This window comes from Bison bison, unplaced genomic scaffold, assembly GCF_000754665.1.
Source record: "Bison bison bison isolate TAMUID 2011002044 unplaced genomic scaffold, Bison_UMD1.0 scf7180017864139, whole genome shotgun sequence".
In the NCBI taxonomy this organism is placed as follows: domain Eukaryota; kingdom Metazoa; phylum Chordata; class Mammalia; order Artiodactyla; family Bovidae; genus Bison; species Bison bison.
This window is the reverse complement of record NW_011494711.1, coordinates 6,600,697-6,614,626: the sequence shown is the minus strand read 5'-3', so window position 1 is coordinate 6,614,626 and position 13,930 is coordinate 6,600,697. Positions and strand designations below refer to the sequence as shown.

The following is a 13,930-nucleotide window of genomic DNA, read 5'->3' as shown; positions in this document are numbered from 1 at the left end:
TCCTCCCTCCCTCTCTGAGGGTAGGGAACATGTGTTACTGTTTCTTAAATCTGTCCCAGGACCAGGTGCATAATCAATGCCCTATGGATACTTTTGAATGAATAAATGATGGAAGAAAAGATATCCTGAAAATGTATGCAGTTTCTCCACTGCTGTTATGAGTTACTATGAATATTTTGTTTACAAAATGTCAAGCTGCCAGTTTTCTGAAGAGAAAATTGATTCCTGGAGCGATGTCATAATACGTGTAAAAGAGAAGGAGAACAAAAGTAACATAGAGAGTTACTTTATCACTTTATTTCACTCCCACAGGTAAAATACAAACAAGACTATGAAAAGAATAAAGGAAAAGCAGATTATAATGTACTTCCTGCTTCAGAAAACCCACTGCTCAGGCAGCTGAAGGCGGCAGGAGATGCCCTGAGTGATGTAAGTATATTCTTGTCAAAAGTGGGGTTTTTTTAACCTGAGCTGCAAGAGGGATGAAATTTTTCTCCTTCTACAATGACTAAATGCAAATAGAACTTTGCAAATACTTGAAGGTTATGGGGTAGCAGTTTCCCTGGAGCTGTCTAACAGGAAGGCATTAGTGTCTCTGAGTATGATATGTGTCAATGTGGGGAGCCTGTGGACTAGTTCATTGGGCAGGGAAATCCTCATTTCCTTGAAACTCCAGGAGCCTGTGCCTTTGTGTGGGCAAAAAGTACATTGTAGACGTTTTGTTGTGATTCTGGTGGTGGCAGAAGGAGACTGAAAGGGGAAGACTAGGAGCTGGAGCCGCTTGGTGCCCTACCCTTATGCTCTTCAAGCCTGCTGCTGGACAGAAGGGAAATGTCCTGAATTTCACAACTTCTCTCCCTAACCTCCACCACTTTTTACTCAGGTTTTGACTCCAGAAACCATCATTTGCAGACAGCAAAACTGAAAAGATGGCTCCCTAAGTCTTCACAGGAATTTCTAATAGTGGAATATTAAGAGCTTGTCTAATCCACTGCTTTTCAAATACACTAGATAAGTGAGAACTGGCCTGGCATTAGAAGACGCACAGCTCAAGGCCGCTTTGATTATGTGTATAAAGAGACTGAACATACTGTCAGTTGAGTTTTTCCCTTTTGATTAGGTAAAGTTTCCCAGCATTTGAGATTATGTGTGGGTTAGTTATCTTTGTCCCTTGAGTTAAGTCAGCACCATAGATATGTGTACATGTGACTGACGAGGTGGGGTGAGTGATGTGGCAGGTGAGAGGACAGAACTGAATCTGTTCAAATAGCTCTACTGGGAAATCAGTGCAAAGCACTGTTTCCTGAATGAAGGTCATCTTTATTGAACATAAAAACCCAAGTTCAAATCCATTTTGTTGAAAAAGACAACAATATAAAAATATTAAAAATGAACAGCCCCAGTATGTGTATGTATGACTGATTCCCTTTACTGTCCACCTGAAATTATCACAACATTGTTAATTGGCTATAGTCCAAGATAAAATAAAAAGTTAAAATGACAATGATCTGCTTTATCAGTTGGGCACTGTAAAATCCAGTAATGGTTAGAGCTGAAGGATAAGTCTAGAAGAGGAGAAGGGTTGGTAGACTGTTTGTATATACCTTATTTTTAAGATACACAGTCTGTTCATATAATAAGGAACTTTTCCTTGGTAGAAGGAGGAAGAGTGTATACTTCCCTGTGTGCAAGCTTTTTCCATGAAGGTTTGTTTTTTAAAAAATGAAAAATTTACTGTCACTCAGAATGTTCCTGTTTCTCAGGGCATCATTAGTGAAGAAAGAGTATGTCAGTTGACAGGTAGAAAAGGCAGTAAGTCAGAAATACTCAAGCACCTCTGCAACTAAGGGTTTGGTCTGAGGCAATATATTGGTTTCTTAATTTTTTGGAGAATATTAAACATTTAGGCTTTATAATAATTGCTAATAGAAAAGGTTTAAATCATTCACGACACCCCAAGGTGTGATTGTTAGTTTTAAGACAGTTGACAGGTAAAATCTTTTTTTCTTCTTCCTTTGTTTAGTGTTGGAAAATACAAGTGCAATAATCATCAGCATGGGGGTGATAGGAACCTACTTTAATTGATTTTTTTCTTTCCTTTAACAGAAACTATACAAGGAAAACTATGAAAAGACGAAGGCAAAGAGCATAAATTACTGTGAGACACCCAAATTTAAGCTTGATACAGTTCTGCACAACTTCAGTAGTGATGTAAGACCCCCCACCAGTCATTCCATCTGTGAAAGCGAAGACCCATCATTTTGCCAATAAACAAATGATATATGTTTTGTCTTTCAGACTAAATATAAAGATTCCTACTTAAAGGATATTTTGGGACATTATGTAGGCAGCTACGAGGATCCGTATCATACACACTGCATGAGAGTCTCAGCTCAGAACAGTGATGTACGTTCTAAGGCAGTTATTTGCCTTGCCAAATAGCACATTTTCAGGGCATGAGTAGAGTGGTTGCATCCTTATGTCCGATTTCTTTTTCTTGTAGAAAAACTACAAGGCAGAATATGAAGAGGACAGAGGCAAAGGCTTCTTCCCCCAGACTATAACTCAAGAATATGAAGCGATCAAAAAACTAGATCAATGTAAAGATGTAAGTCTGTGGTATATACTATGAGCATTACCAACCTCCACAGTATCTAGTGGTCAAGATATTTTTACAAATTTGACACTTCTGCAAACAAATGTTAGCAGGAGACTGTAAGAAACACAATTTATTTTTTAATAGATACACTATTTTCCCTGTGGTCACCCATACGACTCAAGTGTTAAATCTAGCTCATTTTCCCAAAGAAAAGTAATCAGGAATCTGAAGACATGGGACAGTTTCCTATATATATGTAAGAGCATCCCTCAAAAAAAGAACTACAGTCTAATTAGAAAAAAATGTGTTTTATTTCCTACAAGTTTCTTTTCTTTCGGGGGATGGGGATATGCCAGCTTAGCCTATAGGCCAGCTCAGATTTTGACAAGTGATACTACACTAAACCTGATTTCTTTTCTCCCACAGCACACCTACAAAGTCCATCCAGATAAGACAAAATTCACTCAAGTTACTGACTCTCCTGTTCTGATGCAAGCCCAAGTCAATTCCAAGCAGCTGAGTGATGTAAGTTCTCTTAAATATCCAAGAAATCCAGTTTTGAGGGATGATATATCATAGCTCTGTACTTAAAATCCATTTATAAAGAAGGGTTTTTATCCTTGTCACGTTTATTTTAAAAAGACTACGTAAGTTTTAACGAGTTTAACTGGTATACATTTGTAATCACCTAAAATGATCTGATCTGATCTGAAAATACTTAGTTACCTTGCATCTTCTTGGGTGGATAACAATTATAATAAGAGTTGTAGAAGAGAAACTAAATGTAGCTTAACGCACTGGAGAGCACTTGAATTTGGGGGTCAGACACCAGTGAAAATAAAGTGTTAGTCCGTTAGTTGTGTCCTACTCTTTGCAACTACATGGACTGTAGCCTGCCAGGCTCCTCTGTCCATGGAATTCTCCAGGCAAGAAAACTGGAGTGGGTTGCCATTCCCTTCTCCAGGGCATCTTCCCAACCCAGGGATTGAACCCAGGTCTCCTGCATTGCAGGCAAATTCTTTACTGTCTGAGCCACCAAGGAAAACTGGATTCAGATTTTAGCACTGTCTTTTATGACCTGGGGGCCTAGGCAAGCTGTTGAACCTCTCCATCCCTCACAGTTTCCTTTGATAATATATGCTTGTTTTGAAGATGAAATGAAAAGAAATATGTGCATGGTATGCATCCTGGCCCAGAGCAGGTATTCAGTACATGGGATTTCTCTCTCTTGTGCAAGTTTATTTTCGGGAAATGGAGTCTTTGAGATATGTTTTATCATATGAATTTTAAGTGTGAATTTTCAAATTTATGTTGAACTAAAAAAAAATGAAAATAAAAATAACTTGAGTAGATTTATGGCCAGAAATGAAAGCTTCAGTTAGAGTATCCACAAACCATCATGCATGTGAGGGGACATAATCAGACTTGTTAGAAAATATTCTCCAGTGCGTAAGCAATGACAGCTGAGAAGGAAAGGCTGATACTCTCAGAATCTACAGGACCAACTGTGATATTTAAGGAGGGAAGCTTGTGTCTATGAAAAGCGGCCACCTCCTTCCGTTAGGGTCCTGCCATGGTGCCAGATGTGATACGCGCATCAGCGATCCTCCACACAGGTGCTGATAAGAAAGGCGGCCTGCCCTCACTCTGGATTTCTCTCTTGATCATGACAGCTCTGTCAGTTCTTATTTAACAAAATGTATTTTACATTTTATGAAATGTACTCCACATGATTTTTTCTTTTGTATTTTGTAACAATTCTTCTGAGTAGAGAACTAATTTGCTCATTCTTTCCCTCCCCCTCCTCAGCTAAATTACAAAGCAAAACATGAAAACGAAAAGTTCAAGTGTCATATACCTCCAGATACGCCTGCCTTTATCCAGCACAAACTCAACGCCTATAACCTGAGTGATGTGAGTTTCTCATGCACTATGCCTTCTGTTTGACTGACAACTATGCTTTTACTTTTGAGCTGCCTCATTGAATAAACATTTCAGTAATAAAGATGGGAATAAGGGTTAACATTTATATTGTGTTCCCTCTGTGAGGGTAACTCTGAATTCCCCTTTATAAAATGTGTGTAGCAATCTTGTAAGTAGCTTCACACAATGAGACAATCTTAATATATTTTAGGCAACCCTCAAAATGTCACTGTTCATGTATGTTTAATCTCAAATCTTAATGTTAGTTCTTTTAGCCATGTATTCTTTTATATTATACTATAATTTTCTTTCAGGACCTGATATTTAAGATATATTTGATTTCGTTTATTTCTCAAGCCTATAATTTCCCTTATATCTCACAAAAAATACTTATTTCTACATGTAAGAGAACTTGCACTGACAAAGATATAGGGTATTCAGAAGTCATAAGCGCAGGTATCCATTGCTATTTTTCATTTCCAAACTTAATTTTATAGAAAAGTCAAGTTACCCATGAGGATTTCAATTTTTTCAACAATTCTATAAATAAGTACTAAAATTATCTAGCATCAGTGAATGTTATAATGATCTGTAAAATAACCTTTTCAGAGAACTTTGAGAGCAAATGAAAATGGTGCCTTTATATAATACTAAGTAAGTTAACTGTAGATTATTTGTGCTACTCTGTAAAATATTCGGTGTTAGGAATCAAATATTAGTATGATAACTAGAATGAAGTTAATATATTCTCATGGTGAGTAGAGAAGCTTAATCTTGGAAAATAGGAAGATTCATCTTAAGAATTATCTAAAATAAATTATCTAAAATAAAATTTCTTAAACAATGAAAATGGCCTATTTTATATTGAGACAAACTATTGGGTATTGGGTTACCCTTTAGTCTATAAAGTATGATAACATGCATATCACTTTTGCCTATTCCTGTGCTGAAATTTTTCTATCCAGAATATTTATAAACATGACTGGGAGAAGACCAAAGCTAAGAAGTTTGACATTAAGGTGGACGCCATTCCCCTGCTGGCAGCCAAAGCCAACACCAAGATTGCTAGTGATGTGAGTATGGCCTGGGCACCTGGGCGGGGAGGCCTCAGCGATGCTTCCTGATGAGTGGGATCTGACTCATATGATGTCCTTGTAGGTGATGTACAAGAAAGACTATGAGAAAAGCAAAGGGAAGATGATTGGAGCTCTCAGTATTAATGATGACCCCAAGATGCTGCACTCTTTGAAGACGGCCAAAAACCAGAGTGATGTGAGTGCTTTTGTGAACCTGTCTTTAGATGTGGCTGTACTTACTGTTTAATGTAAGCTTGGATGAGACATTAGCCTAAATGAAATCTCAGATTCAGGATGACAAAACATTAAAACCCAGTGGTAAAGAATGATTAACTTCCTCATTCTTATGATGTCTCTGAGACACCAGAGAGTATTGTAAAGCTTCCTTTAATCCCTTAATGCCTTCAGTTTTATTAGGAGGTAAATTACACTAACAATACCATTTTCCTTATTGTTTTTTCTGGAAATAAGCTCAGTATCTCAGTATATCTAAACACCTATTCATTCCATGCCACGACCAAACTCTTGGTACTTAACAAAAATATATACAGAAAAATAAAAGGCAAGAAGTGAGAAAACCAGGCTACAGACAAAGTAGGGAAAACTCAGTGAAGCTTAAGTATTTTAGTTTAAGAATTTTATAAAATACTGATCTCATATTAAGGACTTAAAATATTTTATTAAAAATAAAATTTTTTTATAAAAATTGCTTTTCTAATTCATAGCAAAGAAGAAATATTACCTATTCTGTATCGCTTATAAATATTACTGTCTTTATTGAGGATATTTTTTGGACTTATTTATGGAAGAATTAAAAGAGAATGCGAAGAACTACGTGATGCACTCAATAACACAGAAAAGTCATATTTCATATATCACTGTTATAAAGTAAAATTTAGGTCTTAATGATAAAAGCCAGCTTCCAGAGGTATTGTAAGATGTGTTTTCGTCAAGTACTGAATGGAATACTTTTCTACAACTGTGCCTAAGTATACAAACTCCACTTTATACCTTTTATAATATTTCATACCAACGCTTAAAAAAATCATTTTCCTTCAAACACATTCAAGTGGGAAAAAATATTTTGAGATAAAAAGTTGTTCAGACAGCAGCATTGGTGAGCTGTGATTTATTCTGGCTGAGAAATATTAGGATAAGTACTGTGTACATATTTATGGTTACTGTAGACTAGATCATATAAGACAAGAGCCCCTACCATATTCATTCTGCTTTTCTGCTTTGTAGAAAATAAATGCTGAAGAAATACAAAAATTTCCATTCCAGTAAAGTATAGCAGTGACATGAATAGCTTCTATTTCATGAGATATATTCTTTTATTTTCTTTGTTTAATTTTCTTTTTCCTTTGACAGAGATTATACAAGGAAAACTATGAGAAGACAAAGGCAAAGAGCATGAATTACTGTGAGACTCCTAAATATCAACTTGATACCCTGCTGAAGAACTTCAGTGAGGTTCGAAAGGCCACAGTTACCTCTTGGGTTTGAGGGCTCTCCTCCTGTCTGATAAATAACTGTCTATTTGAGTTTGAAAGCATATGTTTTCTTTTTCAGGCTAAATATAAAGATTCATATGTACAGAATGTTTTGGGACATTATATAGGCAGTTTTGAGGACCCATATCAAGTACACTGCTTGAAAATTTCAGCTCAAAACAGTGACGTAAGTTTGAAGACAATTGTTCATGCTTCTCAGTAACATTGTTGGGGACAATAGAAATCATGATCTATTTTTGTTCTTTCTCATTACAGAAAAATTACAAAGCAGAATATGAAGAAGATAAAGGGAAATGCTATTTCCCTCAGACAATAACACAAGAATACGAAGCAATCAAGAAGCTAGACCAGTGTAAAGATGTAAGTCAGCTGCCCTGAAGTTTTGCGATTGTTTGGCATTCTTGTGCCATCTAGTGGTCAATTCAGCAGTTTAAATGCTAGCATCTAATGGTTCGCAGATGTTAAATTTTATGTTTTGGATAGAATTGGGGAATATAAAAATTACTATGAAGAAAATTAGTTGTTACAAAATGATTTCAGGTTTTATAAACCTTTATTTCCACTAGTCTGTATATACATATATCTACACAAATACATACACACACACACATGACTTTTGGGGAAAGAGTGAATATGGTGATTTGTAAGAGATAGGTGTATATTTTACGTGATGGGCTGGCATGTGCCAGACACTGTCCTTGGTGCTGAGAAAGAATAGTGGACAAGTAGGGCTGCTGCTTGTTCCGTGTGCATCTGAGAAGGAGAGACAGACGATAAACAAAGAACATAGAAACTAGAAAGATAGATCAGAAAACTAAAGTGATGCTATAGGGTTAAAATAGAATGATGTGGGTGATGGGGACTGGATGGATACCATAGGTTGGGTGGTCAAGTAATGTCTAAGGCAAAGACTATAGCCGTGCCAAGATCCAGGGAAGAGCAGTGGGAAGAACAGCCTGAGAAGAAACACACTCAGCATGTAAGGACTTGAAAGCATGATGTAACTGACATATACCAGGGAAGGGACAGCAGTAAGAGGTAAAATGGTAGGAGATGAAGGAGGGAGGTGGATTCTGTAGGGGAGGGCTGGTAGGCCAATGTACATTTTACATTGAACCCGAGTCCAGTGGCGAGCCATTGTAAGGCTTCGTCAGGGGGAGGCTAATCTGGTTGCTGAATTGTGGCAGGGAAACCAGTTTGGAGGCAACTTCAGGAGAGAGGGAGATAGAGAAAGAGGAAGTGAGAGCGCATCAACCAAGTTTTCAAGAACGAAATGCACTCTATTTTTGGCTGGAAACTTTGTGCATGTTATTGTGTATATGAACAAGAATCTAAAGAAACATTATGAAATTTCATTAACAGACCTCTTCTTTTGTAGCATACCTACAAAGTTCATCCAGATAAGACCAAATTCACAGCTGTCACCGATACTCCTGTACTGTTGCAAGCCCAGCTCAACACCAAGCAGCTTAGTGATGTAAGTGGCCTGATTAATGCAAGCATGGGTGACCCAGGATGCTTTGCTTATTGGACGTCAGCATCTACATATTTCACCTTCATGGGCTCATCTGTTATTCCAATAATGTCACTTTTTTCAAGATATAGGCAATAAAATGCAAATGAAGCTGCTAGACTGAATTGTAGCCTCAGGAAGAATGGTGTCAGACAATAGTAAGAATGACTAATAATTCTGCAATAACTCCTCGATTTTTAGTGGGAATTTGCTCATTAGGATCTCTCACATTCCAAAAATAATGCATACTAAAATTTCAAGGCAACTTAAATGACAATAAAAACAGCTACTTGAGTAGGTAACAAGGCAAATTTTCCCCATTCCTAAGTTTGCCAACAAAGGCTTTACAGAAAGAAAAAGAGCACAGAAACAAGGAAGATGCCAGACAATAATACAAAAACTAATATAGGATGTTGATAATATAGAATTCAAATCAGATGATGTGTGAGAAAGTAATGGGGGTACACTTTGGATTAGGAAGTCAAAGGAGGTCTAAAGTAGAATGATCCAGCCATGCAGCAGTGCTTCTCAAATATTGACGTGTATGTAGGTGATAAATGGAGATTCTGGTTTGGTAGGCCTGGAGGGACTTATATAAACTCCCTAGTCCCCACTTTGAGTAGCTAGGTATGTGTTCATTGCTCAGTCATGTCCAACTCTTTGGCAACTCCATGGACTGTAGCCCACCAGCCTCCTCTGTCCATGGAATTCTCCAGGCAGGAATACTAGAATGGGTAGTCATTCCCTTCTCCAGGGGATCTTCCCAACCCAGGGATCAAACCCAGGTCTCATGCATTGCAGGCAAATTCTTTACCAACTGAGCCACCAGGGAAGCCCTGAGTAGCCAGCTAAATCCTGAGGAGTAACATGTGTTCCTCAAGACAGGAAGATGTAATATTCCATTTGCCCTACTTAAACATGGTTTTTAGTAACATGAATTATCTCATGTGCAGTTGCTAAAGGAATATCTACCATTTTTCTACATTCTACATACATGCATTAATATATGATTAATATATACAAATCATATCAATATATGATTTATATATAACAAATCATATTAATATATATCAATATACTATTAATATGCTTAATTACATTAGTAATATATTGATATTATTAATAAAATATATTAATAGTTAATCATACTAATAAATGATCAATTTGTTTTTCTGACTTGCTTTACTCTGTATGACAATCTCTAGGTCCTACCATGTCTCTGAAAATGGCATGAGTTTGTTCCTTTTTATGGCTGAGTAATAGTCCAGTGTGTGTGTGTGTGTGTGTGTGTGTGTGTGTATGTGCCACATCTTCTTTATCCATTCCTCTGTTGATGGACCTTTAGGTTGCTTCCATGTCCTGGCTGTTGTAAATAGTACTTCCATGAACTTTGGGATGCATATATCTTTTGGAATTATGGTTTTCTCCATAACACTGTAATGCAATTATACACCAACAAAATTTAAAAAAGAAAGTAATGGTGTCAATGTAATCCAAAAGACATATTGGTTCATGTGCAACTTTTCCCAGCATATTAATATTTTGTGTTCCAATGAAGGACAACTAGCTAACATCGGGCTTCCCTGGTAGCTCAGCTGGTAAAGAATCTGCCTACAGTGCCGGAGACCCCAGTTCCATTCCTGGGCTGGGAAGATCCCCTGGAGAAGGGATAGGCTACCCACACCAGTATTCTTGGGCTTCCCTGGTGGCTCAATTGGTAAAGAATCTGCCTGCAATGCAGGAGACCTGGGTTCAGTCTCTGGGTTGGGAAGATCCCCTGGAGAAAGGAATGGCTACCCACTCCAGTATTATGGCCAGGAGAATTCCATAAACTGTATAGTTTATGGGGTCGCAAAGAGTCAGACACAACTGAGCAACTTTCACTACTTTCAAATACTAATAACATCAGTGCTGCAACTGAGCTTGGCAAGCGGCAGAGGAATGTAATCTTGTGCATGGTGCCCAGGAACCACCTTCTCTTCTCATTGTCCTGGTAAGGTCAGGGGTTCTGTCTTGAAGAATCTGAAATGCATGGTTCTTCGCAGTGCATTTGCCTTTAACTCCAAAATTCAACAGCCTCATTCCTTCTTTATACTCTTTTCCTTCCACCTAATGTCACCTTTTAAAAATTTCAAATAAAATCCCATATCTTGTACTTTTGATAAGAATTTATGTATCTTTTTTAAGCTGTTCTAGCATTCTCTTTAGAGTTATTATTTTTGTCAGTGCTCCGATTACATAGATTTTGAATGTTCGTGTTCTCAAAGCACACCCCAGAGGACAATGAGATTCCCATATATACATTGTGGTGGCATTTACAAAATGATAACCCAGAGTTGTTTTATACCAGCGTTCATGAAAGAGGAAGTGAGTCTGGATCCTATGCTGAATTTTTACTGGATAGACTATTTCTTTGAGTCATTTTTCTAAAAAGGATAGTAATGACTTAGCTATATACATTCTCCTTTATAAACTCAAGGAAGTTCCTACCCTGACCTGTTTGGCTACTCTCTATTGCTTTTTAGCTGAATTACAAGGCAAAGCATGAAGGTGAGAAGTTCAAGTGCCACATACCAGCAGATGCTCCACAGTTTATACAACACAGAGTCAACGCCTATAACCTGAGTGATGTGAGTACCGTATATGTTGGTGTATGGATGAAGAGGAAATATTATGAATGCTTAAAAGGACCAGATTAAGAGTTATGCAAATAAACAACTGTTGAGATGCTTGCCAGAGTGCCAAATGGAGCTTTTGAACTCAAATGCTCTTAAGACTTTCTGGTAGCCATTTGATGTCATTTTCCATAGTCTCTGTTACTATCAGAAACATTCTTTCAATCACCCTGCCCCCTTCCTCCCCACCAATCCCTAGAGTTTCACAATATCTCTCATATTCTTATAAGGAAATGTCACATTTCCCCTTCTCCAGTTGGTTGTCAGGTTATATTATCCTTTATGTATCAAGATAGCAGAGTCTTTAGAAAGTTGACAGAACCCTGGAAAGAATATATTATACTTATTTTGTGGTGGAGGAAAGAAGCTAGAGGATAGATAATAAGCTATATTATCATTTGGTAAATATAGTATTAAGTAGGTAAAGTAAGTCCCTATATACAAATTTCAATCTGTTTTTAAATTTTTACTGAGTTAATCTGTATTAGATATTGTTCTTAAAATTCCTGTGCTGAAATTTTTCTGTCCAGAATATTTATAAACATGACTGGGAGAAGACCAAAGCTAAGAAGTTTGACATTAAGGTGGACGCCATTCCCCTGCTGGCAGCCAAAGCCAACACCAAGATCGCTAGTGATGTGAGTATGGCCTGGGCACGTGGGCGTGGGGCCTCAGCGATGCTTCCTGATGAGTGGGATCTCACTCGTGTGATGTCCTTGCAGGTGATGTACAAGAAAGACTATGAGAAAAGCAAAGGGAAGATGATTGGAGCTCTCAGTATTAATGATGACCCCAAGATGCTGCACTCATTGAAGACGGCCAAAAACCAGAGTGATGTGAGTGCTTTTCTCAATCTGTCTTATTTTTAGTATTGTGTCCCAGGTAATATGGCCAAGGATAGAGATGTAAAAGGATTGCATCAGGTTCATAACAACAAACTGCTGAGCAGAACTTTAAAAGTAGAATGATTCCCCAAGTTTTTGTGCCTCTCATGTTTCAGGAGATAAATTATTTGTACTTGATTACCATTTCACTTTGAAAGACTTATGTGCTCATATTTAGTAGAATATTGAGTATAATTTTTAGCATCATTTGGAAAACATTAAGATATTTTCATATTTTCTAATTGAAGAGTAACTTCTAAAATTAAGTTTCAAAAAGTGGCCTAATTTTGAAAGAAAAATCATGAGTCAGAGATAAAAATCTTAGTATAGTGAACCTTGCTCTTTATTGACTTTAGTAATTAGTATTGACGTAGATCTAAGGAAAAATATACCATTAATTATAGTTACATTTGAGAATCTGATAAAATATTTGGATTATCTCTTCAGAAAAATGGAGGTTTTTCACACCTTTACCTTTCAGAGAATTCATGGATTCCCTAAATATTGCCTTTAGGCCATCTATCATCTTCCAGTTAAAATTCTTAGCATAGAGAGGCAAACATACACTATCACAAATTATATATACACTATATTTTAAAATGCTTAACGAATCCCTTAAGAGTGGTAAGAATGTTCAACATAGCTTGAAATATTAGTTTTTCATGATGAAAGAGAAAGGTGTTTATATCTTTTGCTTTCATTTTAACCATGTGAAAGGATGAGATTTAGAGCATTCCCTCCATATACAAAAATAAACTCAAAATGCATTAAAAACCTGAAATCATGAAACTCCTAGAAGAGAACCTAGGTAGGACACTCTTTGACATAAATTGTAGTAATATTTTTTGGAATCTGTCTCATAAGGCAAAAGAAATAAAAACAAATGGGACATAATTAAAAGCTTTTGCATAGCAAAATGAAGAGACAATCTATGAAATAGAAAATATTTGCAAATGATATAACTCACAAGGGGTTAACATCCAAAATAAACAAACAGCTCATACAGCTCAGTATCAAGGAAACAATAAAAAAAAAAAATGGGCAGAAAATTTGAATAGACATTTTTCCAAAGAAGACATATAGATGGCTAACAGGCACATGAAAAGATGTTCAACATGCTTGATTTTTGGCAGAAACCATCACAATTCTGTAAAGCAATTATCCTTAAATTAAAAAATAAATTTAAAATTTTGAGTGTTCAACATAGATAATTATTAGAGAAATACAAATCAAAACAACAATGAGATATCACTTCACACCTATTAGAATCAGATCAGATCAGATCAGTCGCATCCGACTCTTTGCGACCCCATGAATCGCAGCACGCCAGGCCTCCCTGTCCATCACCAACTCCTGGAGTTCACTCAGACTCACGTCCATCAAGTCAGTGATGCCATCCAGCCAACTCATCCTCTGTCATCCCCTTCTCCTCCTGCCCCCAATCCCTCCCAGCATCAGAGTCTTTTCCAATGAGTCAACTCTTCACATGAGGTGGCCAAAGTACTGGAGTTTCAGCTTTAGCATCATTCCCTCCAAAGAAATCCCAGGGCTGATCTCCTTCAGAATGGACTGGTTGGATCTCCTTGCAGTCCAAGGGACTCTCAAGAGTCTTCTCCACCACCACAGTTCAAAAGCATCAATTCTTCAGCGCTCAGCCTTCTTCACAGTCCAACTCTCACATCCATACATGACCACAGGAAAAACCATAGCCTTGACTAGACGGACCTTTGTTGGCAAAGTAATGTC

At 37.2% G+C, this 13,930-nt stretch overlaps 1 protein-coding gene across 16 annotated transcripts in view; it reads left to right on the top strand.

Moving 5' to 3' along the window:
- The window catches only part of NEB (nebulin), a 208,427-nt gene that overhangs the window by 23,414 nt on the left and 171,083 nt on the right, over positions 1-13,930 (top strand). For all 16 annotated transcript variants that reach the window (XM_010839994.1, XM_010839993.1, XM_010839991.1 and 13 more), the window contains exons 13-27: positions 313-429; positions 2,107-2,211; positions 2,299-2,406; positions 2,504-2,608; positions 3,026-3,124; positions 4,409-4,513; positions 5,488-5,595; positions 5,681-5,794; positions 6,970-7,071; positions 7,171-7,278; positions 7,368-7,472; positions 8,491-8,589; positions 11,151-11,255; positions 11,831-11,938; positions 12,023-12,136. In XM_010839994.1, the coding sequence (XP_010838296.1) occupies positions 313-429; positions 2,107-2,211; positions 2,299-2,406; positions 2,504-2,608; positions 3,026-3,124; positions 4,409-4,513; positions 5,488-5,595; positions 5,681-5,794; positions 6,970-7,071; positions 7,171-7,278; positions 7,368-7,472; positions 8,491-8,589; positions 11,151-11,255; positions 11,831-11,938; positions 12,023-12,136 (1,602 nt within the window). The remainder of the gene's footprint in view (positions 1-312; positions 430-2,106; positions 2,212-2,298; positions 2,407-2,503; positions 2,609-3,025; positions 3,125-4,408; positions 4,514-5,487; positions 5,596-5,680; positions 5,795-6,969; positions 7,072-7,170; positions 7,279-7,367; positions 7,473-8,490; positions 8,590-11,150; positions 11,256-11,830; positions 11,939-12,022; positions 12,137-13,930) is intronic.